The sequence below is a fragment of the Ictidomys tridecemlineatus genome, chromosome 4, assembly GCF_052094955.1.
Source record: "Ictidomys tridecemlineatus isolate mIctTri1 chromosome 4, mIctTri1.hap1, whole genome shotgun sequence".
NCBI lineage: Eukaryota > Metazoa > Chordata > Mammalia > Rodentia > Sciuridae > Ictidomys > Ictidomys tridecemlineatus.
This window is the reverse complement of record NC_135480.1, coordinates 75,859,037-75,877,093: the sequence shown is the minus strand read 5'-3', so window position 1 is coordinate 75,877,093 and position 18,057 is coordinate 75,859,037. Positions and strand designations below refer to the sequence as shown.

Here is an 18,057-nt window from a genome sequence, read left to right as displayed (position 1 = left end):
TGACAGATAAGCTTCAGGCTACTTAAGTGGGCTCTATTGTATTTGAGAAAACATGCATGTTATATCTGCTGAATTAGATAAATGTATTGGAGATTCAAAACAATAGTAAAAACTACATAAATACCTCAAATTTTCACAAATATTGTCAGGGTGAAGACCCTAAAGTTTGAGCAGCCTTTTAGAAATAGTATCTGATTTTATCCATCAATTTGAATATTCCTAATATTGGGTTTACATTCCTATATAAAATTCTTCAGAAAGATTGTTTTAATGTCTATTATAATATGTTTTTAATGGAATTTTTATTCTAAGAATAAATATTCTAAGACTTCTAAGAAATTTTATACTGGTGACAAAGAAATGGACACTTTTTGTTTTTAACTAGTAATAAATGAAGTTTGGCATTCAGTTGAACTTGAAAAATGACACGTAAAATTATTGGTTTGTTACAAATATGTTGCTTCCTTTTTTAAAACCTGGAAGCAAGTAGAGCTATAAAATTTTGATCAATGCATTTATTATTCTTCAGTTTCACGTTTTTTTTCATAAAATACAGTGGATGTTCTGCAAGGGGAGGAGGCTTGGTATAGCAGAAGGAGCACGATTCAGATTTTGGAAGCAGACTGCCTGGGTTTTCTGTCTCAGCTCTGCCACTAGCAGTGTTGTTTTGGGCAGATTACTAACCGCTCTAGACATGTTCACTCATAGTAGGATGGAGCCACCGTTCTTTACCACAGACACTTGATATAAGTTTGTGTAAATGCTCCTGGAAGCAACCAACACCTGTCTGGCATGCTCAGCATCTGTCCTTTGAGTGCTGAGTTCAGAACCTGCTAGGCCCCTCCCTAGTGAAACTTTCAGTATCTTCACTACAAATTACAGCACAATAAACTTGAGATTTTCTACTGGATTTTTTTTATGAATGCTATTTTTCATTATTTGCCTTTATTTTTCACACTTTTGTGATGACAAAAATACCAATTCAGATAAAATAAGAAAAATTAAAAAAAATTTTTTAGAGATAGCTTCTGTTATTTTTCTTGAACATAGCTTAAAAATAACAAAAAAACTCTCAAAATTAAAGGGAATTTTAGGATATTATATGCCAACAACAGCAGCAGTATTTATTTTATTGACTTAAGAGGTATAATTTATAGCAGCAATACCACCATTCTGAGGACCTTGAACATGGTATGGTTATGTCACTTGAATATTGTTAGTACTTGGGAGGAGAGATTAACAGCATTCTTGTGTCTGAAATTAAGACCCTGAAGTATAAGCTACTCCTTTCCAGCATGCATGTGCATGCATGTGTGCAAACACTCTCTCTCTCTCTCTCTCTCTCTCTCTCTCTCTCTCACACACACACACACACACACACACACACACACACACACACACACGGGGTGGGGGAGACAGAAACAGAGCTAGCCTTATTTCAAAGGATTTTTTTCATTTTGAACATCTTTGACATCCATTTCTTAAGCCACTGACATGCTTTTCATGTGGTGAGAGCAACTTGATTTCTAAAACCCATACTTTTACTACCACCTAGTTACTTTATCTGAATAAAAGCCTTGGGTTTTTTCATGTTTTTAATGGAAAAATACTTGCCTAGTATGATTATTTTGTTTTGAGGTTTATTTAATGAAAAAAGATGTTTAAAAAATTATCAACATGCTTCTTTGTTAATTAAAAAATTATAAACATGCTCCTTTGTTAATAAGTATTAATCTTCCTTCTTCCTACCTTTTTCAGTAGTAGGTTGTGAGGATCCAGTGACCTAAAGTGCTGTATTATGAGAGGAGAAGAATATAGAATTTGAGTGAGCTTGGTTCAAATCTTAGTTCTGTTATTTATCACAAACACACACACAGCTATGTAACAGTAGGGTAATAGTTAAAATAATTTTTTAATTTGTAAAATTAGAATAATATTTCAAGTTCATATATTTTTTCAAGAATTATATGAAATACGAATAAAATTTCTTTTTGTCCTGGACCTGGAGTCTACCATAGCTTATGAAACTATTATTAAGAGTCTATAATAATTATTATCTGTGGTTTGACTTAAGTTTATCTTCTTCTAAGATATCTTACAAAGTAGATTTTAAGTTTCTGGAGGGTTAGGGAGTAGAATTCAGTCCTTGTTGAACTCTAGCACCTAGAACAGTGCTATGTATATCACATCAGTGTTTGTTCAACTTATGGGCAGTAGCATGAATCAAATTTTTGACAGAGTTACTTGTCAGCCATTTACCATTGGGATGACCAGTGGGAACAACATGTTTGGATAAATCATTAGTTGTAATGGAAACTGAATCAAATGAATGGGTTGTCCAAGTGTAATACATAATTTTATTCTATAAATAGAATGCTGTGAATGACTAATGACAAAAATATTGGCTCAGATTTAATTTCTATTAATTTATTCAATACCTAGGCTGTGTCTGCTCTATTTCTTTAAAAGTTGTTATCTGTATGTGTGGTCTCCTATGAATGCCATATAATCCAGCCCAGTAATTAGATGCCTTTCACGAATGCACTAAATACTTTCTTATGATTTTACGATGACTAGTTTCAAGGAACAGAGTGAAATAAAAATAACTAGAGAAAGGGAACTTACTGTGATCAAAAGGGTAAAAGGGGGGTGATCAGACTGGACAGATGGTGGATGCCAGCACTGCCTTGGCATTTGCCTTCGAACCATCATATATTCAATCTAATGGTTTTACTGTTTATGCTCTTAACTTTTGATTAAAAAAATGTATCAGTTTTTAAAAAGTTATTGGTTCATTATAATGATACATACTACTGAGATTCATTGTTACATATTTATACGTGCATGCAATATAATAATATAATTTAGTCATTTTCATTTGCAAGTACCTCTCCTTTTTCACTTGTTCCTCCTTCTGGTACTCTTTCTCTACTCTTCTGGTCTCTCATCTATTTTCATGAGACCCCTACCTTACCCTTTTCTTCCATTACACGTATGAAGAAAATATATGACCCTTGACTTTCTGAATTTAGCCTATTGCATTTAACACAATGTTCTCAAGTTCCATCTGTTTTCCTGCAAATGACATAATTTTCATTCTTCTTTAAGCTGAGTAAAACCCATTGTTTATATATACATTTTCTTTATTCATTCATCTGTTACATAGGCTGGTTCTATAATTTGGCTATTGAGCTGCTATAAATAATATGCATTATTATGACCTTAATTCTTCAGGACAAAATGCTGAGGGGAGGTACACTTGGGTCATATGGTTGTTCCATTCTTAGTCCTTAGAGAAACCCCTATACTGATTTTCATTGTGGTTATACCAAAAAGTATAAAAGTTTCTTTTTCCTCACATCCTTTCCAGCATAAAATATTGTCTTTGTAAAGTTAGTATAGTTCTGTGACACTTCAATTTTTCTTAAGCTATCAAAATTGATTATTTGGAACATGAAAGGTAACCTGAAATTAACACATTTTTAGCCAATTAGGGAAGAATAACTTTGGAAATAAATGTACTTTTGGTACCCTTTAAAAAATAAAGTATAATACAAAATTTTTAATGTTTTTCTAAATCTTTTTTCTTCATTGTTTTCTTAGGCAACAGTGACAAGAAATGTAGAACATAGAATTTAGAATGTCCTAAAATATGAAACAAAAAGAACAAGATTTTAAGATGTGATCTCTCCTACCAGATTCATTCTTCTGAGCTTTTTATGTGGTTGTGTTTGTGAAGAGATTGAAAAAAAAAACAGATTTGGGGGTTGGTTGCTGAGTATAAATTATTTTCTGAACATAGAACACACAAGCTTACGGTTCCTGTTATTTTTGTTTAACATTTCCTGTACTTCAGTAAGGCATGTTTTATTCAGTCTTAGCCAAATCAAATATGATCCCTGTATTTTTTCTTTATGTTTGGAGATTGCAAAGTAGTCATCACTGCAGTGTTCATTGAAGTGAAAACTTGTATATGATTTCACAAATGCATAATAGATTTGAAATAAAGACTGTCAAATTTAAAAATACTTTGAAAGATTGCAAGTGTTCTTCCCTACAATGTATTTATTGCATTTGTTTGGAAGTAAAAAAGATTTTGTTTAGACCCTTAGCAATTAAGTTATTAAAATTTTAAACACTTTTTGATTTATCCTAAATATGACACAAGGGAACACTTTTCAGGTAATGCTATGTAAATTTAGCAAGAAAAAGTGATTATTTTCCTTTATTACAGCCCTTGATTTCAATTTTTCTCTTCCTCCCTCCCTCCCTGCCTCTCCCTATGTGTTTCTAATTTAATTTTAGAGGACTGTTGAAGTATCAAATTAATTTGGATACCCATCCTCCTGGATGCATCAATCTTAACAAAACACGCTATCAGGATATTTCCTCACTGGAATATGTATCAGAACATTTTCATGAACCATTTCCTGGAGGATTTTCAAAACCAGAAGAGCTTAACGGGAAAACATTTGTGAAGATTTGTGTGGAAGAACCCAAGTTCCAAGCTAATTTTCCCCAGGTTAGATTAATTGTATGTTTAATCTCTGCAAAGTCTATGTCTCCATTCAATTGATCAACATCACATTTAAACATAGTTTGACACTGTGCATTTATGCATAAGATGTTTCAGAATACCTATTATTACATCACAGTATCTGGTAATCCAAGGCAAAAGACATGATATTTGAAATTATACAGAATTTCTGCTTATTAATTTTATGATCTTTGCATACTGAGAAGTGCTGGCTGAATAATAAAAACAGTATTAAGACAATTATATACTACTAATTATTATTTCATTGTATTTTATTATATTGTAATATTTATACACAATATCATCAATGACAAATAGTATAATTGATTTATTGAATGCTTTATATTCTAGGCACTGTGCTGAAATGTTCTGTATTAATATATTTTTTTAATATTTAAAATGACTATTAGAAGCAATTACTGTTATCCTCAATTTTCTAATGAAGAAATTGTACTTAAAATGCAAAAAATATCTTGATCAAAGCCTCTAAGACAGTAAATAGTAGAGGTAGTATGTAAACTTAGTTCTTTGACCAAATGCTTGGTCTTGGAAAACTTCTCCAAGTACTTAGCTAAGAGTTTAGTGAGGGCCCTAATCTTTCCTTGTAGCTGTGGGAACTATCCACATATAAATTCCACCCTGGCTCTATCTGTTCTGAATGAAGGTAGGGAATACTGATGTCAAATTTTACTTTACAAAAAGAAGAATTAGAAGTCAAAAACTAGAATTTGTAGAAGATTTTTGAATAAATGTGTTAGTTTTGTGGTTTCATTAGTAATAATCCTCTAGATATCTATCAGATTTATTATTTCCATAAGTTTTCTGAGCTTCACAAAATGCTGTGTATTGGACAGGGCAGGTATGAGGACTGCCACTTTGCTTATGCAGAACCTGGTGCTTCAAGGGTAATTGTTTCAAAGTTTCAAGGTTGCTACCTTGCAGAACTTGCCCTTCCATGTCTTTTCTTCATACAGTGTGAGGCTAAACTTATAAAAAAGAGGCCCACACTAGCTTCATGGAAGGGGGGAGTCCTGGATCAACTATGTAAATCAGATTTAAGAAATGACCATTAAAGTAAGATTTAGTTAGAGGCTTCAAAGAGGTGAGAGAGATATAGTGTGCTGTTGTAAAGGAAACATTGGCCCCATGGACGGTAATTCCCAGTTTTAAATTGTCACAGTTTTTATATAAGTATTATTATCTGCTCATAATATTTAGAAGTAAATTGTAAATAACATGCCTGGAATGTTTCATTTTTAAAAGATGTATGTGCATATAATATGTGTATGCATTGTGTATATGTGCATTTTATACATATACACAATATGCAATAAAATATCTAGGGCATTATCTTTTTTAAATATTGTTTTTTAGTTTTATTTGGATACAATATCTTTATTTTATTTATTTACTTAAATGTGGTGCTGAGGACTGAACCCAGCGCTTCGCATGTGCTAGGCGAGCACGAGTGTTCTACTGCTGAGCAATGACCACAGCCCCGCATGGATTATCTTTTTACTACACATTGTACTGATGCTTTTATTTTTCCCCCTAAAACCACCCTTAGATAAATCTGAGGTTTCAGTTTGCTTTTATTTTCTTCTACAGAGACAAATTGTGTATATACATTATATTTTTGTTTACACACATAGATGTAAGAAAGAATGAATGATGGTTATACCTGGGATGTGGGCTTGAGGTTGGGTCTCAACAGTATTTTATTTTGCATTCTGTTTTTATTTTTTTGAATGAATGAGCATCTATTATTTTGGACTCATTTTTATTTGTATTTTATTATTTAAAATACAAGCTGAAATATTATTATCATAATGTATAAAATAAGCATACAGGCAGAATATACATACTTACAATTCGAGTGTTTTGAAATATATTTTTGAAAATTCTCCTTTAGACTTGGCTTTGGATTTCTGGACCTTTGTGCCTGTACTGTGCAGAAAGACTTTATCGGTGTATCCGGAGCAATAAGCCAGTCACCATCATCTCAGTCATTAGTCATCCATCAGATGTCATGGAGATCCGAATGGTCAAAGAAAATTTTAAAGCAAGACCTGGTCAGGTGAGTCAATGGTCAACAACTTTAAAAACACCCTTAATTTCTTAATTATAAAAAATATAAAAAAATAGTACACATAGCTTTATTGGGATAGTTGAATTTCTTTTTTAGTAATTTAAAATCAATCTGTTTGTTGCTTTTTCAGTATATTATTCTTCACTGTCCCAGTGTATCTGCATTGGAAAACCATCCATTTACTCTCACAATGGTAAGACACTTGTTTCTTGATTTTTAAAAATTTTAGAGTGCAGTGGATTTTTATGTGCGTTTTTAACTTCATTCAAAAAATTATTCAAAGCTTTTATGATATTCTTAATGTTTCAGTAAACTATATTTTTACAAAGAAATGCATCCATTCAGAACCTATGTGGTTGTTTATTACTTTCTGACAGTTTACAGTTTGATAAGTAAAGTACTTCAAATATATTAAAGATTGTTCATTCAAAACAGAAAATTTCTGAAATATTTTCACTTTCCCTTTTATGAAGTATTTTTGAAAATAAAATACAGTTTTCTTTAGATAGGTGGAAAAAGAGGATACTCTGAATTGAAGCAGAGGAATTAGAAAATAAGATTAAGGATATGAGAATCAGAAAATCAAGGCAGCATTGCCCACATGGATTATAAAATTGGGATCTTGGAGACTTTAGGATACAACATTGGAAGCCAAGGAGCAGGGCCGTGTCCATTGCTCCTCTTGGATGTGCCTGTGACAGAGGGTTATTCTTTTACATACCGGCTGCAAGGGGATTGTTGAATACATCTCACTAACAGAACTTCCATCTGGAGTTTCATCTGAATCATGTGTTATTTCTGACAGATATAAGACATTTCCCTTTCTCTGCATTCATGTGTCCCATAAACATGAAATTGGTATCATACAAAGAAGATAAGAATGAAAAAAAGAAGAAAATGTCTAAGTAAATTTGTCTTTATTTAAGTTGACATAATCTTATAATGATAATTTTTTTTCAGAAATTGACCTTTCCTTGTGTTGAGATTTATTTTGAAATTATTTCCTTACCAGAGCATGAAATAGTAAACATGGGATAAGCAAAGAATGTAATTGCTGAATGGCAAGTACAGACAAGGGAGACTTTAATTTATTTTATAAAATAATTTCCAACATGCTCAAAAGTAGAATAGTGTATACAGGAAGATACAATGTACCCATCGACAAACACATAGAATATATGTTTCTTTTTGGTATACACTACCACTGAAAACTTTTATGCTCTCTCAACACAGAAAATCAAAGAATTTCTTACCTATAGTACACATTGAGTAGAGACCTCTAGGTCCACCCTTCTTCTGTTAGCCCAGCCTCTTTCATGAGGCAAAATGAGAAACACAAAAGGAGTGGAGTGTACAACCTTAAGGACTTTATGCAGGTTCCTAATGTGGGCTGCCCAGCTTTTAAAAATGAAATTGTGGTAAGATCTATGACAGCCTTGTCACTGGCTTGAAACAAAATGGGAGGGAAATTAGAGGGGTTGAGGGGAATGTAAGGGACAGATAGAAGAAATGAAACTGAAGATAAGAGAGAACTGAAGAAGGGAGACCAAATTATATGTCAAATTAAATGAAATTGTGTGTTTGTATAAAGGGCACAGAACTTTAGAATTCAGCTGTTATTTATTAGATCTGTATGTTGTGAGTGTATCTCCTGACTTCCCTAAGTTTCAATTTCTTGGTCTGCAAAATAGTGCTAGTGGTACTTTCCAATAAAATAACAGGTATACAACCTTAGTTACATGACTGCTGCCCAGTACTTTGTAATTATATTACTATTAACTTTGATAATATAGAATATCTTCTTTCAATTTGAATCATTTTATTCACTTCTGAAATTATACTTTTTAAGAGTGTTTTCATTATCATATAATACTTATACATAATAGTGGGTTCATTCTGACATAACCATACCTGCATGGAATATAATTTGCTCCATTTCAGGACCCAATACTTCCTCTTTATACCTTCCCCCATTTCACTTCCTCTATTCTACTTATCTTCTTTGTATTTATTTATTTTTAAAGTTGTGCTTTATAGATATACATAAAAGTGGACTTCACTTTTATACATATATTAATATATATGTATGACCTTAATTACCTTTATACACATATTCATATATACAAACATAATTTGGTCTGTTTCATTCTGCAGTTCCTCCCTTTTCCTATACCCTTCCTCATAGGGAATCTTCAATTCCCTTTCTCACAATCACTAATATTCCTTCCATTTCATGGGATCCTCCCTCATACCTTTTTTCCTTATTTTACTCTAATTTCCATACATGAGAGAAAACCTTAACTTTCCAAGCATGAATATTGTGAATTTTACTGTTATAAACATTGATGATTGTGTATCAGTAAGTATTATGATATTCATCCTTTTGGAAAATACTAAGGGGTGGGATAGCTGGGTTATACTGTGTTCCATTTCTAGTTTCTTGAGGAATCTCCATGCTGCTTTCCAAAGTATCTGACAATTTGCAGATCCATTAACAGTGTATGATTGTGCCTTTTCTTCCACATATTTACCAGCATTTATTGTTATTTGTATTCTTGATATTTGATATTCTAGCTGGAGTGAGAAGGAATCTCAATATTGTTTTGAGTTGTATTTTTCTGATTGCTAGGGATGTTGAATATTTTTCACATATTGTTAACCATTTGTATTTCTTATCTTGAGAAATGTCCAGCTTGTTTTATTGCCCATTTATTGACTAGGGTATTGGTTTGTTTTCTTTTTGATTTTTTTTTTTTTTGGAAGGGAGGGAAGTCTTTATATATTCTGAATATTAATCCCCCAACAGAGGAGTAACTGGCAAAGATTTTCTGCCATTCTGTAGGCTTTTTCTACCTGCTCTTCTATTCTATTCCATTTGTCTTTATGACTATTTTGATGCCATTATTGGGCTGTTTTTTTTTTGTTATTTTTTTTTTTTTACTATAGGTCTGTTGTATAATTTGAGATCATTTATTGTGATACCTGTTGCATCATTATTCTTGCTGAGGATTGCTTTAGCTATTCTGGGTTTCTTATTCTTTCAAATTAATTTTAGGACTATTTTTCTAGTTTTATGAAGAATGCCATTGATATTTTGATGGGAATTGCATCAAATTTGTATATTGCTTTTGGTAGTATAGGCATTTGGACAATATTAAATCTGGCTATCCAAGAACACGGGAATTCCTTTCATCTTTTAAAGTCTTCTTCAATTAATATTTTAAAAAATATACTGTAGTTTTCATTGTAGAGATCTTTCACTTGCTTTGTTAGATTTTTTTCTTCCAATTTTCTTTCAAGTTTACTGTGAAAAGAATACTTAACCTGATTTCTGTCTCAGCAGCTTCATTATTGGAGTATAGGAAATATATTTTTTATTGTATGTTGACCTTTTATCCTGCTACTTTGCTGAATTTGTTTATCAGTTTTAGAAGTCTTCTGAGAGTTTTTTTGGGTTTTCTAAATATATGATCATGTCATCAGCATGCAGAGATAATTTGACTTCTTTTTTTCCTATTTATATCTCTTAAATTCCTTCTATTGCTAGATTATTCTACCAGGAATTTCAAGAACTATGCTGAATATGAGTTGTTGAGAGTTGACATCCTTGTCTTATTCCTGATTATAATGAAATGCTTTCAGTTTTTCACCCTTCAGTATGATGTCATCTTCAGTTGGTTGTATATATCTTTATAAAGTAAAGTAAGTTTATAAAGTACGGGTAAGTTCTTGCTATTGCTTGTTTCTCCAGCGTTTTTAACATACATTGGTGGTGGATTTTGTCAGTGGCTTTTTCTGCATCTATTGAGATGATCATAAGATTCTTGTTTTTAACTCTATTTTGTGGTGAATTATATTTTTTGACTTACATATGTTCAATCAACTCTGTACCCCTAGGATGAAATTCGTTGACCATGGTGTACTATCCTTTTAATGCATTTTTGAATGCAGCAGGCTAACATTTTATTAAGGATTTTTGCATCTTTGTTCATCAGGGATATTAGTGTGTGGTTTTCTTTCCTTGATGTCATTGTCTGGTTTGGTATCAGAGTAATATTGGCTAAATAGAATAAATTTGGCAGTGTTCTCTCCCTTTTTGTTCCAGGGGAAAATTTGAGAATACTCAGCATTAGTTCTTAAAGGTCTGGTATAAGTTGGCTAAGAATCCATTCATCTTTGGTGTTTCTTTGAAGGCTTTTTATTATTGTTTAAACCTATTGCTTGATGTTGATCTGCTAAGGTTTTCTCTATTCTCATGATTCAATTTGAGTGGTTTGTGTATGTCAAGAAATTTGTCAGTATTTGGTAGATTTTACAGTTTATATAGTTTAAATTTTTAAAATAGTTTCTAATAATTCTTTGTATTTCCAAAGTGTCTCTGGTGATATCTACTTTTTTATCTGTAATTTTGTTGATGTGGATCGACTCTTTTGGTTAGATTGGCTAAATGTTCATCAGTCCTTTTTATCTTTTCAATGAACCACCTCTTTGTTGTATTAATTCTTTTTGTCTTGTTTCTTTGTTATTAATTTAATTAATTTTAGCTTAAATCATAATTTTTTCTTGTCCTTTACTAATTTTGTAATTAGTTTTTTCTTCCAGTTCTAGGGTCTTTAAATTATAATATTGGATTATTTTGGATATTTCTGTTTTAAAAAAATATATATATAGACACTCAAATCTAAACCTTTCCTCTTAGAACTGCCTTCAGATTGTCACAGAGATTTTGATATATTGTATCTCTATTCTCATTTGTTTCTAAGTATTTTTTATTTCTCTGATTTCTGGTATGATCCTCACTCAAAATTTTATACATAATCTCAGGTGTTAAAATGGTTTCTATTTTTTAATCTTGTTATTGATTTCTAATTTCATTGCATTATGATCTAATATGATACAAGAAATTATCTCTTTTTTTGTTTTGTATTTGCTAAGACTTGTTTTGTGTCCTAAAATATTGTCTATTGTAGAGAAGGTTCCATGTGCACCAGAGAAGAAAGTGAATTCGGTTGTTAATGAATCAAATATTTTATAGAGTTCTGTTAGGTCCATTTGATTAATATTACATTTTATTTCTGAAATCTTACCTTGTTTATACTTGAGTGACCTATCTATTGGTCAGGGAGGTGTGTTAAAATCAACCAGTATCATTGTATTGGGGGTTATTTGATTCTTCTCTTGAGTAAGATTTGTTTTATACAGATTTGTTTTATACTGTCTAAGTGCACTGACATTTGGGGCATGAATATTTAAATTCATTTTATCTTGTTGTTGGATGAGTTCCTTAACCAGTGTGGCATGGCCTTCTGTGTCTCTTCTGATTTATGTTGTGTTGAAGGCATCTTTGTCAGCTATGCAAATAGATACCCTTGCTTACTTTCAGTCTCCCTTTACACAGTATAGCTTTTCATCATTTCTCAATAGCCTATAGATGTCTCCCTATAAGATGACTCTCTTATGAAACAACCTATGTTTGGTCTGTGTTTTAATCTGTTCTGCCAATCTGCTTTAGTTGGGGAGTTTAAACCTTTTACATTTAGTTTTATTATAGAAAGATGATTTTTTTTCCTGACATTTTGATTTATTTAATTCAGACTTGATTATTCTTTGACTATTCTTCTAGTGAGATTCATTCTTATCTTGGCTCTGATGTTTATTTATTTATTTGGTACTAGTTATTGAATGCATGAGTGTTTTACCACAGAGCTACATCCCCAGTCCTTTTCATTTTTTAAAAAAAATTGAGCAAGGGTCTTGCTGACTTGCTGAGGTTCCCACTAGGTTTCTGAGACTGACCTTGAAATTGAAAGTCTCTTGCCTTAGCCTCCTGGGCCTCTGGTATTACAGGTGTGTGCCACCATACCCAGCTTCTGGTATTTGTTTTTCATTTCTTCTGTATGGAATATTTTAGAGTATGTTTTGTAGTGCTAGCTTAGTATTATAAATTGTGGTAATTTTTGTGTATCATGGAAATGTTTTAATTCATATTTAATTCTGAAGTTTAGGTTTGCTGGATATAGCAAACTTTGTTGGTACCCGTTTTTCATGGCGTGGTATGTATTATTTCAAGGAGAAGGTAAGAGTAGTGGGAAGACAGGAATATAAAGAGGAAGAAAAAAGGAAGGATCATGAACCCAAATCAGTTTCCATGTATTTAAATGCACTGACATTTGGGGCATGAATATTTAAAATCACTTTATTTTGTTGTTGGATGATTCCCCTAACCAGTATGAGCCCAACTACTATATAATCATAAAACTCCAATAATAATAATAGTAGTAGCAACAACAACAATAAAGAACCTGAACACTGATAACATTGTGCACTATTCTATGCTTTGGTAATGTGGGATTGTTCTGTTTTTGTTTAATTGTTTTGAGAGGGAGGATTTATTTCAGTGCATTTACTGTGGTTGGAATTTAGAAAACAATACAAAATATATTGAGTTTACCAATGTGAATCTCTTTTTTGTAAGTTAAAATTATCTAATATTTGCAATTTCATATGACTTAACCTCACATTGTTTTAAAAGCTTATTTTAACTTTGTGAACTATTATTTTCTATTTTTGGCTAATTTGTTATTATGTCTATCTGTGGCTGACTTTGGGGGTCTGTATAAGTTCTATTTAGTTCTATTACTAACATGGTGAAATTCTTTAGAATTTTTTTCGAAAAATTCTAGGCACATTTTAGTGTCTTGTTGCAATAAAAATTAAGTAGTGTTCTTTCAGCTTTGAAAAGATGTTTTGGCTTCAAATATCTATATCTATATACATATATATCTATATACACATATATCTATATACATACATATCTAATTTTCTAAGAGAAAAGTTTGTATAATATTAAAAGCTAATATGTAGAATAAATTTTATAGTGCTTAGCATTTAAATTTTATTATAAAATTGATGTAAGCAATTTAGAATTATGACCTTATTCTCATAATAAGATAATTTATATAATATTTGACCTTTCAATTAAAAAAAAAAAAGGAACAACAAATCTCTTGGCTGTTAGGGTCTTGGCATAGAAATCAATAGAAAATCTAACTGGCTTACCTCTAAATATTACCTCTAAACGTTTTCTCTTCCAACTTTTAAAATTTTATCCTTGATGTGGGTATTATACATCTTAATTACAATGTATCTTGGAGAAGATCTTATTAAATATTGTCTATTTAGGCTCTAAATGGGTCTTATATTTGGGTTGCCATCTTATTTCTAGAGTTTGGAAATTTTTATGATATTATTTCATTGAAAAGGTTGTGCATTTCTTTAGTTTGTATATTCATGCCTTGTCGAAACCAGTGATTTAAAGGCTTTCTCTTAATGTTATTCTCATCTGCTGAGATGATTATCTCCTACTTTTATGCAAGAGACTATTTTGTGAGCTTTTTGCTATTAAAGCCCACAGGCAAAGTAAATATCCAAATATTGATACTGCCGCTCAATGTATCCTCTGCAATGCCAAATCTCAGCACCACTTTGAGAGAAGATACTAAACCCTATTAACTGCAAGCACTTCAGATCAAAGCCATACATTAATAAACCTCAGGAAAAATAAAAATAAACTTATTGAAAATATTTTCCATTGTTCCTCTATTCCAAGTATAAAATCATAATAATGTTCTTAAATAGATTTAGAAATGAATTATTGAATATAGTAAAATTACTCTTACACTATATAGATGTTGAAAAGAGAAGATTAAAAAATGAGAAAAGGAAAAAAAAAAAGAGATATAATAGACAAGTAATATGAACCAAAGTACAAAAAAGAAATGAGATTTAAGGCAGGAGATTAACATTTAAATTTTGTTATAAAAATTATGTAAGCAATTTAGAATTATCACCTTATTCTCAAAATGAAATAATTTGCATTATATTTTACCTTTAATTTTTAGAGAAACAACTAACATTAAGGATAAGGCAAGAGGGAAAAAAGAGACTAAGAGGAGCAAGTATAAAGCAGTATTAGGAAAGCAAAGATGAGGAAAAGAATTATTCCAGTTAATGCTCTAAAACACAATAAATACAATTTATTGGGTTGAGGACTATAATATCAAATATTGAGGGAACATGTATTGATTCAATAAAAAAGTAATATTTTAAGATCAAAATTGATGTTCCAACTATTTATGATATTTAATGTCTAGGTGGGGAGATTTCTTACTGAGTCTTCCTAATTTGAATGTTATAAGGATTTGAGTATAGCCATGTAAGTGTATATACACTATCAGTTTTGTTGCCATGAGTTTTCATTTACATGTAGGGCACTATATACTCTGATAGTCACAGTGCTGGTTTGTTCTTTCTTTTTTTCTTTGGAGATTTTATAGTTGATGTGGCTATTTTACTTTATTTTTAGTTGACATAATAATTGTACATATTGGGTTGGGGATGTGATTGTGTTGTAGAGAATATCCTGAGCATGTGTAAGACTTGTCTTCAATTCTCAGCACAAAAAAACATCTATTTTGTGGGTTTTAGGATGATGTTTTGATATGGGTGTACAATATGTTATGATCAAATTAGGCTAATTAGCATATTAATTATCTCAACTATTTATTTTTTAAAATGGCTAGAAGAGACTTTAAATTCTTCTCTGTAGCTGGTTCTTTATCATTCAGAGTTCAGCTCACATGTTATCTTTATTCTCCATCTCCTTATCTAATGTCACTCTTTAACCTGTTATCCTCTTTAAATTTATTTTCTAAAACTCATTCTTAATTGGAATGATTAGATTTATAATTTGTTCATGTATTTTCTATTTGCCTTTGCTCCTTGAGAAAGTAAAGTACATGAGTGAAGGACCTGGTCTATCCTCCCTTGTCGATCTCTCCAACAGTGTTGAGAACTGTGCGTGGGGAACAGTAGGCACTCTGAAAGATTGTGGCTGGGTGAATTAAGGTGGAGGGCATGTCTATAGCTGTATTGGATTCTAAAATTTAAGAAATAGTCATTGAAAGGATTATTTCAGTTATTTTTGTCAGTAATTTGGAACCTGATTGTATAAACCCTCAGCTGGCAGGCTAAGAAGTTGATTGGATCAACATAAAGATTTGGAGGGGAGAAGCATATCAGGACTGCTCTGTAGGCAGCTCCACTGGGCACATTTCTTCCAGAAAGGTCTATGTTCTGCTGGTATGGGATATTTAGAGGGAAAGAAGGCTGGGATGGTGGGCTGGAATTCTCTGGCAGACAGTATTTAAGGCCTTACTGTGATGATAGTGGACAAAAAAAAAAAAAAAAAAGGATTTAGGATGTTTAGAAGATGCCTTAGCTTTATTCTCAGTTTCCCTGAAAATGAAGGTAGTGATTATACACTGATATAATTCTAGGAGACACCCTCTGATTTTTGGTATGTTTAGGTATGTATGAATTTTTTGCTGAGTCAGAGGAGATAGTTCATAATTGTTTGTGCCTTATCAGCCAAGTTACTCTCTGTTCAGGGATGCAGTGTTATGTGCCCTCCTAAAGAAAAGTTTCATGTATTCAGCACTGTCAAATACAGTGTGGGCTCCCCCGTGTATATTTCGGAGTGTGTGGGGTATGGGAATGTAGGGCCACTGCCCTTCTGGAGTGCACAGGTAACAGGTTGGTGGACTTGTATCTGGGCACTATGGGTGGTGGGCAGTAGTGGTGTCTGTGTGATGCTTCTATGAAAACCCCTTTGGGGGGTATACTGCAACTTTTTTCCACTAGTACCTTGAGAATCATCCACATGAATTGCCTTCTGTTGGTCTGAATTTCATCTGAATGAGAACTGAGTTAACTGGCAACTCTGGGACTCCCATTTGGGCTCTTGGGGCACACACACTACTTCCCTGGTTGCTATGGTTTTATCTGTAATAGGTGCTTATTTATCAGCCCAGAGGCCTGAATCTGCATACTTTGAGGTTTCTGCATCTGCTTTCTCTTTTTATTGAGTGTGGGGGCACATGGTACAGGGCTCAGGACTGTTGTTGCTGTTGTGGGACCCTGAATGCCTGTTCCCTGTGCAGGCTTCTTTATAGCATCCACAGCATCATCATTGTTTGCATCATGGGTCCTGTGAATATAGACTCTCTCTGGGTGGTTTGTGGCACAAAAGACTCCACCCTGGCTGATGTAGATCACTGAGGTACCATTCTAGTGACTGGGGTAGAGTGACACTTGACACGTCTGAGATCCTGCAGCCAGTGATTATGGACTACTGTGTACTCATTTCTCTCTGCTGGGGCTCTTTTATAGTGGTAGTGTCTAAGCACATGGTGACTTTCTGCAGCTGTGGGAACTGTGGGTGAAGGCTTTCTATGGGCGTCAAAGGCATAGAAGCTTCCACAACTAGGTACAGCTCACCTGGCTTTTACCAGTCAGTGTGATTGTGCTAGGGTATCAGATGAGTCATCTTGGCCTGACCTACTGAGGAGGTTATGCAGAGCCCTGGGTTTGGGTTAGCATCCCCCAGGAATGATTTGGTTTTGAGTCAGCTCTATCTAGTCCTTTCATCCAAGGTGAGGGAGTAGGGATTTTGGTAACCTCCAGCTAGCAGGGATTCCACAGCTTCCTTCTAGATGAATTACTGAGACAGCCCATTTCAGAGATCATCTTAAGAACCAGCATTTTTACTACTCTAGGTGTGTAGGAGCTGTAGTGATTTTAATTCCTCCTAGGGACAGTGGCTAGCTGTGGGCTTAACAAGATGATTGTCCGACCTGGCATAGCTTTCTGTCCACAATTTGGGCTGAATTGTGTGATCTCCTTTACCGCCTTTGCTGCTTCTGTCCCATTGTTTTTTTTAACGAACTTTCTATTTGTCCTCAGATACATAATGAGAGAGAAAAATAGGAATTCTTACTTTAATGTGTCCTGAGCATAGGCTATTAGTACATTTTACTAACTGTATTAGTTCATGACATATATTAATTTTCTAGTTAATTTATAAAGATTTTATTTATTTTACATTTAATTTGCATTTTAAAATTTTATTTAAATTAACAGATGAAATGGTATGTATTTTTTAATAACATAATTTTTTCAAGTTTTTTTAAAGACTTTGATTTGTTTTAGTTATATTACATTTAGTTATATTTTGGCAGATTATACATATAGAATATAACTTATTCTATTTAGGATTCAATTCTTGTGGTTGTACATGATGCAGAGTCACCCTGGTCATGTATTCAAATACAAGGCTAGGAAAGTTATGTACAGTTAATTACTACTGTCTTTTCATCTTTCCCTACTCCCATCCATTCCCTTCATTTCCCTTTGTCTAATCCAATAGATTTCTATTATTCCCCTCCCCAACCTCCCTTGTTTTGGGTTATTATACACAAATTAGAACATTTGGTCTTTGGGGTTTGGGGATTGTCTTATTTCACTTAGTCTGATATTCTCCAGTTTCATTCATTTATTGGCAAATACCATAATTTCATTCTTTTTTATGGCT

General features: G+C 32.6%; 1 protein-coding gene across 8 annotated transcripts in view; it reads left to right on the top strand.

Moving 5' to 3' along the window:
- Positions 1-18,057, top strand: part of Nox4 (NADPH oxidase 4) — a 271,262-nt gene that overhangs the window by 71,060 nt on the left and 182,145 nt on the right. For all 8 annotated transcript variants that reach the window (XM_078046845.1, XM_078046846.1, XM_078046848.1 and 5 more), the window contains 3 exons: positions 4,306-4,522; positions 6,450-6,614; positions 6,757-6,819. In XM_078046845.1, coding sequence (XP_077902971.1) covers positions 4,306-4,522; positions 6,450-6,614; positions 6,757-6,819 — 445 coding nt within the window. The remainder of the gene's footprint in view (positions 1-4,305; positions 4,523-6,449; positions 6,615-6,756; positions 6,820-18,057) is intronic.